At 37.9% G+C, this 16,077-nt stretch overlaps 1 protein-coding gene across 1 annotated transcript in view; it reads left to right on the forward strand.

The window, feature by feature from the left end:
• slc1a7a (solute carrier family 1 member 7a) overlaps positions 1–16,077 on the forward strand; it is a 42,523-nt gene that overhangs the window by 21,786 nt on the left and 4,660 nt on the right. The window contains exons 3-8 of the mRNA XM_039816352.1: positions 907–1,122; positions 7,852–7,894; positions 8,576–8,807; positions 9,055–9,154; positions 10,135–10,368; positions 11,925–12,119. Coding sequence (XP_039672286.1) covers positions 907–1,122; positions 7,852–7,894; positions 8,576–8,807; positions 9,055–9,154; positions 10,135–10,368; positions 11,925–12,119 — 1,020 coding nt within the window. The remainder of the gene's footprint in view (positions 1–906; positions 1,123–7,851; positions 7,895–8,575; positions 8,808–9,054; positions 9,155–10,134; positions 10,369–11,924; positions 12,120–16,077) is intronic.

Consider the following 16,077-nt stretch of genomic DNA (forward strand, 5'->3'; position numbering starts at 1 on the left):
GTGCACTTGTGACACTGTTGTGAAGACAGCAGTAGTTGACAGAAGTAAGAGTTATAAAGTTGCATCTAACCTCGTGACCATATAACTCGGTAATTAACCTGCAGCTTAATTGTGCAATTTAGTGCCACTTATTCCTTTGCTCCATAAAGGCTTTGGGTGTTTAAATAGCAAATCCACCTGCGCCCATCTTTGCGCCCATGGGCGTGCTGGTCTTACAGGGAAGTGTGTTCAGGTGAATTCTTGGCCTATTGCAATCTTGAGGCAGCGGGAAGTGATCGCGCCATTGACCAACAAAAACCTGGTCTGAAGTCAATAGCGCAGCATTTCATTGTTATTTTAACAGCAAATTAGTAAAATGCGCCTAGGCTCGTGCACAACGCGCACACACTATTGTTACATACACACAGGGAAGCGCATAATAGCAATGCCCCAAGGTACAAACGCACCAGGCTTTTAAAGGGAATGGGAGATGACACTCTGATTGGTTTATTGCATGTTACACCGAAAACACACCTATGAATTAATGAACACACTAAGTACAACGCTTTTGAACCATGCGCCCGGTTCACGGACCCTTTTTACTGCCATCAAACTATCAAAAGTGGATTTGGATATGCCCTAAACGCACCTGTGCCATGCGCTTCACGCTGTGTGCTTAGATCGTTAAAATAGGGCCCAAATTTGAGTGCAAATGAATGGATTAAATGAGTTAGCTGGAAAACAGGAACATTAACTTTCTTAAAATATCCACTTGTGAAAATTGAGGCAGAACAAAGTAGTTCTTTAGCAGCGGTTTCACAAAGTCCTTCTCGATTTCTAACATTATCCTCTACCTCCCTGTCTGTCTTTTTGTCTCCCCTTTCTGTCACTGCCTTCGTGTGTCTCCGCTTCCTCTCCATACTTCAGTTTGATGTCAGGTTTGGCTGCATTGGACGCCAAGTGCTCCAGCCGCCTGGGCATCATGACCATCTCCTACTACCTCTGGACCACCTTTGTTGCCGTGGTCGTGGGCATTCTCATGGTATACATCATCCACCCGGGTGGAGCTGCTCAAAAGGAGGACTCTGATGAGAGCAAGAAGCCAATGACCAGCTCTGCTGACGCTCTGCTGGATCTCATCCGGTAAGAGACTGTCACATATCTCCTATTACATTTATCAGCTCAGAGGAAACTAAAATAAAATTTAAAAAATCCCTATGAAGGGGTGCCATGGTTTAAACATGTTTGGGAACCAATGTTATATATGATGGCTTTACTCTTTCGATTCTTTGGAGTCTCCTGTTTATCTTTTATGTGTTGGAGATGTAGAAATAAACACCTAAATGTTCTATGGTAGGTCAGGACCTCCAAGAGACCACAAGATAAATCTGAGGCTATTTTATAAGATGAGAAATACAGTAAGATGGGAAATCACATTAGCATGTGACTTTTCTAAAGTAGATTTTTTAATCAAATACAAGGCAATATGTCTTGGGGCAATGGATTTTCATTAGAATGGAAAAGTTCAAAGACACCCACATTTGGTCAGATTTTTAACAAATTCCCATGAGATCATTTAAAAAAAAAAATAACAAAACAAATCTATAAGAATAGATATATATTAGAGAACCAATCAAAGTGAAATATGGTGAATGTGATTGCTTTTGATTTTGTAAATTTGCAAATTAAGTAACAGGTATTGACTTCAGCACAAATGAAAGCAGACTAAAGGGAGGAATGTATCATAAGCAGTGAGAGTAAATCTAATTTTCTGCTTCTTACAGCAATACAAGAGCAATATGCAAACTTTATGTCAGCATGTTCATTATAGTGCACAACAGATGCTGCTGCGGGCACATCACCATTTAAAGCTGTTTTATAATACAGTACATGTGAAGTTTTTGCTCTGCGTGCTGTTTCACAAGGACTGAAGTTGGGTAAATTATTGAGGTTAAAGCGTAAAGTCTGGAGCATCGTGTGAGTGGGTTATTGTGCTAAACTAATTAAGATGAAGTGTGTGTTTGAGGTGAACCTGGGTCAGCCGTGCAGAGAGCAACATGACGGTGAGACACTGACAGCTGCTGTGTCAGTGTCACAGTCGGTCAGTGGGATTAAGTCTACAGCCTGTAACACAGAGAGCTGCTGAGCTGTTGACCCTACCACTAGAATATTACAATTTATGATGCTATTTTATCGCAATAAACTACCAACAATGTCTTTTAAATTTAAAAATAATTCAAGGTTTTGTCATTTACAGTAAAAGTTAGTTCTCTTTTCATCCTCTGTTGATATATATATATATATATATACATGTATATATACATATACATATACAGTATATATCTCAATCATCAGTAACGAGTTGGCAGAATTGGACAAGCAATTCCAAGGGCCTGCATCCATACAGTGCAGTACTGTCAATACTGTAAATAGTCTCAAAAGTGGTACATGGGACCATAGAAACAGTGTCTGATAAACAGTAATACATTACAGTAAAGAATGATGATGAAATATTACATCCCTAGATAATGTAGTCTAATTGGTTCATGAAACTTTCATGATCTAAACATGGAATACTGTTTGTCTGTTTCCATACAACTATGCATTAAGAGTAATGCAACAGTTACTTATCATTTTGAGCAGTTGTATGGATTGATAGTTAGATGATTGTAATGAAATGAATAGACAATCATCTGAAATGTAATGTGTGAATTGCTTTTTGAAATAGTAGTACATTGATGTTAAGTTGTGTCATATTGAACAGGTGGTCTTTGTTAAATGAACAAATGATCTCAGGTTTATGTGTATTGTATCCAAGCAATTGAAAGAAGTGTTAGAGTTTTGAAAAATGCGCATTTTGATCATTGGTTGTGAGTTTTGTGTCTAGAGTTTTGAAAAATGAAATTTTTGAAGTTCTGAAATTCGTAGCAAAGTGATTGTAAAAAACTGTATTTGAGAAGTGTAATACAAAAATCACATAATACTAATGTATGAGTCACTTTCATCAGAATGAAAAAGAGGAAGTAATATGGGCCAAGCCCATGGAATCCAGCTATGTTCTGATCATGTGTGGCAAAGGTGAAGCTTTCAGGGGTTCTCAATGCGTGTGTGCATGTTTGCATGTGTGCGTGTGTATGTGATAATTATAATGAGCAATGTATCAATATTTGCGTACTTGGATGTATTAGGTGCACTGAGGTCAGAGTGGTTCATTAGACTGATTTGCTCTGTCTCAGACACAGGATAGGCTGTTGCATGTTTACAATAAAGCCATGCAGAATACTCAGTCCACTGAGATGTACCATATTATCCCCTTATTCGCCATATGTCTTTTAAGTCACTCTGTTGAATGCACGAGTTGTAAAACACAATATGCCTTTTAATCTCTCTGTGTCTATGTGCTGTTTGAATTTGAGCTCTGTGTTGATGTGGGATTTACAGCCAGTGTATATGCCATGCTGATTCTGCTGTGATTGACAGACACTCTTATTTGTATAAAGAATGCTTTATACTAGGGGTCTTCAACGAATTTTTAGGCCAAGGACACCGTAGCTGTAAGGCCGGTTACACACTGGATGCTGCCTGTTTGAGACGCCTATTTTTCACGCAAGACGCGAGCGTGTTGGAAGTGTTTCCAGGCAAAATAGAATAGGAAAATATGTTTATATGTCATTTAGACACAAATGCATATTAATAAATGACATCTTGATGTTTGAAAGTCTCGAGGTTTTGACAATGTAGATATAAATGTAATACAAAATTTCAGAGAAAAGATTTTCAAATATTGCACCTGTCATACAGAACGAAATATTCTCTAACATATTTTGCAGGCAATACTGCAGACGTTGTCTTGCTTTAATCAAATCAGTAGGCTATATATAAAGGGTAGGATAGGCTACAATAACAACATGGTGTGTGTTCTGAGTGACGGTCCAACATCAGATAGGTAGGCTCTTTACAGCTACACAAAGTTGTTATAAACAGACAGCCCACTTACCCATTTTTCAGAGTTTGAATCTGTTGGCGCTATGTCCCGAGATCAGCCCTCCCTGTACCTAGCAGCAGGAGCAGCGCTGCGTCAGACACGCTTCTGGTGTGTAGGACACAGAAAAATCCACGTAGACGCCACACAGCTGAGACGCAACAGTAACGCCATGCTCGTGCAACGCATCCAGTGTGTAACCGGCCTAAGAGAGACAGAGCAGGAACCCCCTACTACGTAATGTAAAAAATGGAGTTGCATATTAAACTGATCCTAAAATAACATGTAGGGTGGCCTAAAGCCTTTACACATACCTTTTAATGGTGCATACAATACTAAGCTATTAAAATAATAATTATTGACATATTTATGAATCCTGTTTTAATGTTAAACATACATGAAGCAGAGTGAATGCTTAAGCTTAACTACATCTGTGAATGGCTACCTTACCTGCAGGCCAGTAGCCTGTCATCAATGCTGTGTAAATAAAAAAAATTAAAAATTAAAAGAAATCACAAATAGGCCGATATCTTTGCTAATAATATGTTGGACTCATTTTCAAACATTTCAACTTAAAAAAAAAAATCTAAAACTTTTTTATAAATGATAAAACAATAACTTAACAGTAACTTTGAGGACCCCTTAAGGGTCCCAGACCCCCTGTTGAAGATCTCTGCTTTATACTATAATTGCCACCTTCATCATGTCATTCCATTCCATTTTACACACTGCTATAATTATTATGAGTCATATTTCTTCCTTTTAAAAGGAATTTCTTCCTCGCTGCTGTCACACCAGATGCATGCTCTTGGGGGAACTGTTGGGTCTCTGTAAATTATAGAGTGTGGTCTAGACCTACTCTATCTGTAAAGTGTCCTGACATAACTTCTGTCTATAATTCAATTTAATTTAATTGAACTGAATTGCTACAATGTATCTTATTCAACAGTCTGTGGTTTAAAGGCAGCAGTCTGTAATACAAACAAAAGGTGCTTGCACTCGATTAAAAGTCTAACGATCCCGCTGTTTAGTCAATGCAGATTTTGTCATTCTAAAATCATTTATTTATTTATGTAGTCAAAGAGTTTGAACAAAGTATTATTTGTTATTTGGAATAAATTAAGTGGGCGGTGAAACACAAAAATTTTAAAATTAATACTTGAGTCAACCTAAAATGAATATTTTGCGAGTTGCAGCATCTGGATGTAGGCATGAATGGAAACTTCCCAGTATGCACCAGGACAGACTGATGGACATACATCTTATTTTATGTGTTCATTCATTACTTCTAGTGTTATTGTGTTTAACATTGTGTTTAACATTGTGTTTAACACAATACTAAAGTATGAGAAATGTGTGCACAATTGGTCACATACTAAGGACATATCGTGGCCCAGGTTCAACACAGTATGGGTTATTGTACATGTTGGTGGTAAATTACCTTTCCTAGTGTTCTCAGTCAGGACACATAAGCTTGAATTTGCATCTGATGAGTGAGTCACAGCATGAAAGTGCATTACTTTTTGTAGCTATATGCATGAATGGTTTATCAGAACAGCCTGACCCCTGTGGTCTAGATGTGAAAGAAAGACTTATTACAGTTTCAGCTTTAATAGAATGGTTCACATTTTTGTGTTTTGTGTTTGAAAATATATATTCAATATAACTATATTTAAAGTGTCGCACCATAACCAAAGTTATCTCAGGATACTTTACAGATAGAGTAGAGAGCAGAGACCCAACAATTCCCCCAAGCGCATTCATTTAGTACGGCAGCAAGGAAAAACCTCCTTTTAACAGGCAGAAACCTCAGACAGGTTGGGGGATGGAGAGAGAGCGAGAGAGAGAGAGATGCAAAGCAACTACAACAATATCAAATTATGATAAATATAGAAATAACTACTTTTAGGTTTTTGTATGTTTCATGTATGCTTGTTGTTTAACTGCATTATTATATTAGTCTTAGTTTGCATAGTGTATTGGCAGTTTAAAACCTTGTTTACTTATGATTATGTTATGCTATCATATATTAACCCTATACTGCCTCAGACCTTGTACTTTTCTGCTTCCCATGGAATTCAGCTTTTGACTTCCAGCAGACAGAGGTAGAAATTGAATCTAGATGTAATGTTCAAAAGACAAATCACTGTGTTCAAGGACATCTGCCAAGAGTGAGAATATGTACTGTATAAGTACTTTTATCTGAACTTCATTCAGTATCTCTCAGCCTACCAAGCTCATGTCCATTTTCAAATGCTTGACTGAATATTGCATATATAGTGAATTCATCTTTAAAAGGGCCATACGATTGTAAAACACTTTTCAATTTGTTTTTAATATACATAAGGTTATTTATTATTAGATAAGATCGAACTTTGTTGTACAAAAAGGACAAAAAAGGAAAGCGTGAGAAAAAAATTCAAATAATCCAAGCACCGCCTCTTAAAAAATTCAAATAATCCATGTCCCGCCTCCTGCTGTCGCTGACTGGACGGCTGAGAGAACCAATAAGATGCAATGCTACATATTTCAATGACTAAAAGTCCAACGTGCAGCAGGAAACCCACATGGGCGCCTGTAAAAATGCAAACTCTAACACAGAAAACTAGTGTTATTACTGTATAACAAGCTCTTATCTCAGCCCTGTCTATGAGGGTTGTTGAGCATCCATTTCCCACTCCAAAAATACTTATTTCCCCTTTTACAATCACTTTCCCTGCTTCACCTGCTTCTGGTTTCATCCCTTTTTGCTCCTTTAGCACCCAAATCCTCTCTGCTGCAGTTTCCCTTGGCAGGCAGAGCAATTAATTTGCTTTTGCTCAGCTGAGAATGGCTAGGAGAGTGTGCTTTTTATGGCAGTTATTAAAGTGTATCATCTTCCCACTTTCTGAGCAGCTTATTAGGATTGTTAAGATTTTCATAAGCCAAGATCAGTGCAAACAAACATTTTGACTAGCCATTAGGGACAGTTACTCTTTTCGTGAAGACCATTAATGAGCTGACTCATCCCTCATTGATTTCCAAGTATTGAATTAATGCTAATAACAAAAGGAGGAGATGGAAATCAAAGGAGACCCAGCTCACTGTCAGCCCCCACCTGTCAGTGGATCACAAGCTTCCTGACAGACCTGAGGCAGCGGGTGCGGCTGGGGAAAAATCACATCTAGCATCTGGACCATCAGCACTGGCGCCCCCCAAGGCATGTCTGCTCTCCCCACTGCTCTTCTCCCTCTACACCAACGATTGCATCTCAGGAGACCCGTTAACACATGTGTAAGACACACTTAAACTCCTGAAGTTTGCAGACAATACAACAGTCATCGGCCTCATCTGGAACGGTGACGAGTCTGCACAGCCTTCTGGTGAGGTCACAACAACCTGGAGCTTATCATGCTCAGAATTGTGGAGATGACAGTGAACTTTAGGAGGAGGAGCCCCGCAACACTCTGTGTTTGCTGTGGAATCCTTCAGGTTTTGGGGATCCACAATCTTTCAGGTCCTCAAATGGATGTCAAATATAGACACAATCAGGAAAAAGGCCCAGCAGAGGATATATATATATTTATTTATTTATTCATTTATTTATTATCTGTGCATAGTAGTCAACGTTCATGTTTACCTTGTTCAGCTTTGTTGTCCTTGTTTTTAGCTGTTATGTTTCTGTGTATTTACATTGAGCCGTGTTTGTGTCCACACTTACTTAATAATGCTGATTCTGAACACATTTCATGATGACATCAGTAATGTTTCAATGGTCATTCAACTAGAAATACTTTACATTGAATGGATTTTATCCATTGTAACCTTGCACTGCATGTGCTTCTGTGACTGTGAAGGACTTTTTACTTCATCACATCCACTGAAACACTTCTCATAATTCTCTTCCCCAGCAACATGTTTCCAGCCAACCTGGTTCAAGCCACTTTTCAACAGGTAAGCAAAACATTTCAAGGCAAAGACATAGATAGAAAAAGCTGATCAAAACACAAACTACAGCACCAATAGTTTGGAACTGAGGTAAAAGCAAAGACTGGGAATGGAGGAAAACAGCTTCCCTGACTGTATCCAAAAGCAATAAAATACATCTCCAAAGATCTCATTTTTTTAATCCGTACAAAAACCCCAGGCTGTTTTCTCCTGTCTTTATATGAAGATAAGCTAACTGGCTGCTGTTGGTAGCTTTATATTTAGATATGTGGTATAAATCTTCCCAATTAACTTTCAGCAAGCAAGCCAGTAAGTGTATTTACCGAAATGTCGAACTATATGCTCACTGTTGAGGCAGCAATATTTCTTATTTTCCCTTTCACAGAGCAATTCTTTGTTTTAGATGAACAGTAAACACATATGTTAGCATATTAGAAAGTACATTTTAAAAGTTAGTGTTATAATTTTTCAGAAATCAGAAAATACAATAGAAACCGAGATTATAAAAATAACACACTATGTTCAATGTCATTTCATTACTGTAATGTAAATCTTCTAATTTAAATGTTAACTAACACACACAACGCATGTGTCATTATTTTATGACAATCTGTTGCCTTGAACATCTCTTTTGGTGTCATGTTTACTGTGCTGATGTTGGGGCCGGTGCTCTGTTTTGGTTTCAAGTATCGAACCCAGAGAGTCCCTGAGCTCATCCCCAAACCAACGGTGGCTCAGCTCCTGGATGAGACCACTACGCGCAGGGTCTACATCTACGGCATCCAGGATGACAACGGCACAGATGTCCAGAATTTCTCCCTGGATCTTACGCCACCACCTGATGTCATCATGAAAACATCACCTGGTACCAGCGAAGGCATGAACGTGCTGGGGATTGTAATTTTTTCTGCTACCATGGGTAAGTGGTTGGCATGGATCCTGTATAACTTCCCAAAGTAGCATAAACAACGCATATACATAACTATGTAAAATTGCAATCTTGATTTGCATAATTTAGTTTAGAATGTGTTGTGTGTTCTTTGTGATAACAATGTAATGACAACACTCTCGTCAATTGACACTGTTGAATCTATCTTTGTAGGGTGTATGATTGATGCATTTATTTATAAATGCAACATATGTTGTGGTTTTTTTCTTCAATCCAGGAATAATGTTAGGAAGAATGGGACCCAATGGAAGCGCTTTGGTCAACTTCTGCCAAAGTGTGAATGAGGCAGTTTTGAAGATTGTTGCCATTGTCATCTGGTAAGAGTTGTATCTTGGAAGTTACCAGCACCAAAATAAAGTAACAACATTTGTGAGCAGTTTTGCTGATACTGGTAATAATGATCAAAATGTTTGCTGAAACAGCATTAGAATGTTCCTATTTTTAGCTTGGCTCTATGGACGGCAATATCAGTGTGTTGGTCAGTCAGTTGGCAATGAATTTAGTCAAGGTACTCATGCTACCCAGATGATTTTCCTCTAGTGCCACCTATGAGATTAATATCTTTGCTTTTTAGGGAAATGTCAGTCGCACTTAATTTTCCAGTTCATTAAAAAGACGTAATAAGCCATGCTTTGTATCAAATTAGACCATAACTAGATATGTTGTTTTTCGGTTAGATTGCCATTTCATTCAATACAGATACGCATAGTGCCTCAGGGATGAAACCTCATGACTTTCGTGATTTCTCCTTGACTTTTCATCTTGTATATCTCAACATTTCTGATGGATTGGCAGAAGATTTTTCCTAGACGATGTATCTTCATGACTTTGGTGATCATTTAAATGTATCAACAAATATTGGAAGGATCGTCATGACATTCAGTTCGGACAGTCATGTCCCCCTAAGGATTTATTTTAATAGCTTTGGTGATCCCTTAACTTTTGATTCTGCATCATCAGTTCAAAACTGTTTAATGTGTCCAATCTGATCAAAATGACCAAATACCTTTAAAGCTAATGGCATTCCCATGAGCCTCAGCTGTACATTGTGTTAATTCTATTAGCAAATGTTAGACCGCTAAACTAAGATGGTGAACATGGTAAACATTATACCTGCTATCATTTAGCTCAAAGTACAGCCTCACAGAACCACTAGCATGGCTGTAGGATAAGTCTTGTTGAACAGTAAATGCACCATGACTGTTGAAGCTTGATGGGAAATACTCTCATTTTAAATAAAAGCCAATGCTGTAGCTGTCTTTTTATGAACAAGCCTCTACGCTTCCGTCCCTTACAGGTATTTCCCCTTTGGGATCGTGTTTCTGGTTGCCGGTAAGATCTTGGAGATGGACGACCCTTCAGCCATGGGGAAGAAGCTGGGTTTTTACGCCATTACGGTGGTAATGGGCTTGGTGCTACACGGTCTATTCATCCTCCCGGCCATGTACTTTTTCATCACTAAGAAGAGCCCTATTGTTTACATCAGAGGCATTCTGCAGGCCCTGCTCATCTCCTTGGCCACCTCCTCCAGGTAAAAGTGGCAGTTCTGACTTTTCACAAATTAAACACTTCATTTTTATTCATGTTCATTTATATGGGGACTGTGTGAATCAGTTTTGCTGAATTTCTTGAGGACCAAATATATTGTGGAGAATAAACCCACTTAATCAAGTTCCTTACATTTTGCTTTGTTTATGTTTATTATATTTAAGATAAAAATCATGTAAGGTCACCTGGGGCTCTTATAGTGTCACATGAATAAAAAAATAAATAAAAGCCTTTCAGAAAATGGAAGTATTTGTACATATAAAATGTTTCAGTCATGATGTTTACCAGAACAACTTACAGTGAGTGTAATCATATATATTATAATAATATATATATAAAAATATAATAATAATAATAATAATAATAATAATAATAATAATAATAATACACTTAGCTTTAATGTAAGGTTCACCAAAAATGTCAGAGTATAGACATGCTTTTAAACTATACTGCTAGAGTAGAAGTGGATAATGGAATTATTGAGCAAAATGGATGTCTGTGGGATTTCACCGAACCTGTTAAACTCATACGCTCTCAATGCTACCTTGTATGAGTGTGTGTGTTATGATTGGCTATATATTTGTCATTTCCGACAACACTAACTTTGCAAGGGGCTGGACAGCATTAGTGTCAAGAGTGTTCACTCCTGGTTTACAATAAGTATGTTTCTTCAGTGCTTCAGCCTTGAAGGTTCCTTTAAATAATTATTTATTGTGTCGCAGTTCACAGCTAACTGAGAGGTAGAACTACCCAAATTAAAAGGACATTTTTGCAGCGTTCAGGTCTCCCCTACCCAACCTGGCTCACATTATGAAAAAATATAGACAAAGCTAAGCTAAGATTTGTTATGACAGCATCTCAAAAATGTATTAATATTTGAATGCATACTGGCTCTTGTGCAACAGTTTTATGGATTTAAATCCGGCGGGGCTAGAAGGGAGGCACAGGGTGGTATCCGCCCCCCTGAAATTTGATTGTCCCTTCCCCCCTACCAATCCATTAGGCTAGAGTGCTGTCAATCTGATAATTGTGATTTCCATCGGATCAGAGCACTGTCACTTGGCTGCCTGTTCTGACAATTTTGCCAGCCCTTGTCACATGACCAATTAATGTTTCCATGATGACTTTCCAAAATTCTGATATAATAGAACCCCCGACTGATATTGGTCCCCCCTGTGCCACCCAACTTAAAAAATCCTAGAGTCGCCCCTGCTCACATACAGTATTTTCTTGTATATCAACCCCCCAACACTAGCCTTTCCCCCCATCATTGGTCCTTATGTCAACAGCTTTCAGAATGAAATCAATTCAGTTAATATATAGTGACAAATGTATACCAATCTGAGGCAATTTTAGAGCACTGTGAGTGTTTCATGACTTTGTCGTGGTGGCAAATAGAGAGAAAATTGCTATATGGAATTGGTTGTGTGTTTGACTAGATGTGTTGTTAAACACAACAAAGACATTATTATAGTAAGCAATTTTCTCTGTATGTAGCCTATATATATTTATTATTATAATAATTATTTCCTGCTGCAGCTCTGCCACTCTGCCTATCACCTTCAAGTGCCTCCTTGAGAACAACCACATCGACAGACGCATCATCCGCTTCGTGCTGCCTGTCGGGGCCACCATCAATATGGACGGCACCGCACTCTACGAGGCCGTGGCAGCCATCTTCATCGCCCAAGTGAATAATTATGAGCTTGACTTTGGACAGATCATCACAATCAGGTAAGGCCAGCTAAATGTAGACCAGAACTGGCTCATATATATATATACAGTATGTGTATATATATATATATATATACATACAGTATGTGTATATATATATATATATATATATACACATACAGTATGTGTGTATATATATATATATATATATATATATACACTCACCTTAAAGATTATTAGGAACACCTGTAAGATTTCTTGTTAATGCAATTATCTAATCAACCAATCACTTGGCAGCTGCTTCAATGCATTTAGGGGTGTGGTCCAGGTCTAGACAATCTCCTGAACTCCAAACTGAATGTCAGAATGGGAACGAAAGGTGATCTAAGCAACTTTGAGCGTGGCATGGTTGTTGGTGCCAGAAGGGCTGGTCTGAGTATTTCACAATCTGCTTAGTTGCTGGGATTTTCACGCACAACCTATTCTAGGGTTTACAAAGAAAGATCTGAAAAAGTAAAAACATCCAGTATGCGGTAGTCCTGGGGGGCGAAAATGCCTTGTTGATGCTGGAGGTCAGAGGAGAATGGGCAGACTGATTCCAGCTGATAGAAGATCAACTTTGACTCAAATAACCACTCGTTTCAACCGAGGTATGCAGTAAAGCATTTGTGAAACCACAACATGAACAACCTTGAGGCGGATGGGCTACACCAGCAGAAGACCCCACCGGGTACCACTTATCTCCAATAAAAATAGGAAAAAGGGGCTACAATTTGCACGAGCTCACCAAAATTGGACAGTTGAAGACTGGAAAAATGTTGCCTGGACTGATGAGTCTCGATTTCTGTTGAGACATTCAGATGGTAGAGTCAGAATTTGGCATAAACAGAATGAGAACATGAATCCGTCATGCCTTGTTACCACTGGGCAGGCTGCTGCTGGTGGTGTAATGGTGTGGGGGATGTTTTCTTGGCACACTTTAGACCGCTTAGTACCAATTGGGCATTGTTTAAATGCCACAGCCTACCTAAGCATTGTTTCTGACCATGTCCATCCCTTTATGACCACCATGTACCCATCCTCTGATGGCTACTTCCAGCAGGATAATGCGCCATGTCACAAAGCTCGAATCATTTCAAATTGGTTTCTTGAACATGACAATGAGTTCACTGTACTAAAATGCCCCCCCCCCCCAGTCACCAGATCTCAACCCAATAGAACATCTTTGGGATGTGGTGAAACGGGAGCTTCGTGTCCTGGATGTGCATCCCACAAATTTCCATCAACTACAAGATGCTATCCTATCAATATGGGCCAACATTTCTAAAGAATGCTTCCAGCACCTTGTTGAATCAGTGCCATGAAGAATTAAGGCAGTTCTGAAGGCAAAAGGGGGTCAAACACAGTATTAGTAGGGTGTTCCTAATAATCTTTAAGGTGAGTGTATAAATATATATATATATATATATATATAGACTTTTGGTGGAAAATGTAATGAACTAGTATATAAACTAAATGTCAGCAGGCAGGTAGGAAAAAAGAAATAAAGGTCATTATCACACTCAAATGTGTGAAAGCTAACTGCTTAACCTTTAGTTTATTTAGTTTAGTTTATTTGTTTCACAGAACATAAATACAAATTACATTGAAGAAATACAAAAATACATGTCAGGGTGAGGAAACCTTAAATGGCTCGTATAAAAACCACAACCAAAGGACATACACTAATGTGGACGTACAAAATCAAAAATACATTTTAAGCATTAGTGTGCAAAAAGTTAATAAAAATGTAAATAAATACATGTATAATAATTGCCATGTGTGCAGTAAAAACAACAGAGTTATCTTTTTTTTTCCCAAAATTACAAGTTTAGATAGCTTTGCAAGCAAGTCTATTTTTATACATACAAAGTGACACAGAGGAATCCATTAAATGTAAATTTTCATTCCATAAAATAACTCCACGAAATTTGATAGAGAACTGACCGCGGGATATTTGTTTAGCTAAACCTTTGTCTGCTAAACCTTTGATTACAGTTTTTGCCCATTGCTTAAACACTAAAAATGAATGCTTAGAGCAAAGCCTCAATACCTAAACTTCTTGTAGCATACCTTAAACACAGTGTAACCATAGCATTGTCAACTTTGCACTTTGTTTGCAATTCTGTAACACACTTATTGCAAAACACTACACACGTTTTCTTACATTAGACACTTTGTTCAAAAACGAAATCTCCTGTTATCATTGGGAAAACACACTGTTCAAAATGCAAAACTCATCTGGCAATTGTAGGCTCTTACATACACACCTGAAAACACTTGCACAGAAAACAGAACACCAATCGGTCTGAGCCTTAGCATTATAAATAGGCCTCAGGTAAGACATTTTGAGAACTTTGCAAGCATGGAGGCAATGAGAGTCAGAGTAAGAGGACGTTAAAGAGAAATTGTCTGTGATGTTGACAAGGTCTTGTGGCCATATCCCAACAGAAGGCGAGATCCATAAGCCCCCCCACAGCCCCCTACCACACACACATGCACACATGCACACATGCACACACACACACACACACACACACAAAACAAGTATCCCAATAGCAATTTATCCAGTAACTGTGTTTTTTAACTTTTGTTTTGTTGCTAAATTTGATGATTTGTGATTCTATTTTTCTTTATTTCTGTAAGAATGTTTGTTTTTTGTAAAAACTCTTGTTTGATTACTGCAGAAATTCTACTTCTGAGTTTTACAGAAGACTGAGTCTGAGAAAATGACAATAAAAATAGAAACACAAAGACTGCAGTGTTTTATATAAAGCCCATCAGTGGGTTGCTGTTGATATGAAAGAGTAATTCAAATGGTTTTGTTGCAAGAATTTCATTTTTAGAAAGGAGTGTTACAGTTTTTGCCTATTGCTTACACACTTTTTGCAGAATTTGGCTCATTATGTCAAAACTCTACACACAAGCCAATCAGACATAGCACTTGGAGATTACAGTTTTTCTCGATTGTTTACACACATTTTCTGAAAGCATGCCTCATACTCTCAGAACTCTACACACACGCAATGGGCAAAACCCCTCAATTCTCCTGCAAAATGAAACTTTACATTCAAAACAATGTTATTTCTTCTCAAAATGGTATTTTGTTTTCAAATGACACACACAAACCACCATATAAATAGACATTTATAAGTACCAGTTGAACACTGATGTGCTCAATGTAAAACACTATGATGAATGAAAACACTATTCATCATAATGACTTAGGCCTTTTTTTTTTGTTCAGGGTTACACTTACGACATACAGTACATACATAAGTGTGTTGTAAAATATTGTATATATAATATAATATTGTGATATGTTTTTATACTCAAAACACACAAATACACGGTAACAAATATATTTTATTTTTCCCCACAAAAACAATGTACACAGTGTACTGTATACTGTATACAGTTACAGTAAAAAAAAAAAAAAAAACTATGCTGCATCCTCTCATCTGTTTCGGTCAGGCCACAGCACCTCATCCACATTACAAGCAATGTTTTCCCTGGCCAAGCAGTGGGGGAAATTTCGCCTAGCATGGCGAATCCAGCCATGAAAAGCATCAACTGCTATATCTCCACGTCTTCCATTGCTTGGAGAAGGGATATATGCGTTTGTGGATTTTGGTCATACACTTTCCATCTCCAGGCAGAAAAAAAATTCCAAAACAGAAGAGCTCACCTGTTGCCCTTTTATGCTTAAGCTCTGATTGCTAATTGTAAAACTGTGTGACAGGTGTTTGCCCATTTGATGAGTCAGTGTGCATATTTGAATAGCAGTGTGTTCCTTGTTTTTGTCTATTGCTTACACACTTTTTGCAGAATTTGGCTCATTATGTCTCTACACACAAGCCAATCAGACATAGCACATGGAGATTAACAACTCACATCTATGCCAAAATGACACACTGCAATGAAAACTTAACACTCCTTTGTAAAAATGAAATTCTGCATTATAATTACACTTTCATAT

The sequence above is a fragment of the Perca fluviatilis genome, chromosome 11 (assembly GCF_010015445.1).
Source record: "Perca fluviatilis chromosome 11, GENO_Pfluv_1.0, whole genome shotgun sequence".
NCBI classification, from domain to species: Eukaryota; Metazoa; Chordata; class Actinopteri; order Perciformes; family Percidae; genus Perca; species Perca fluviatilis.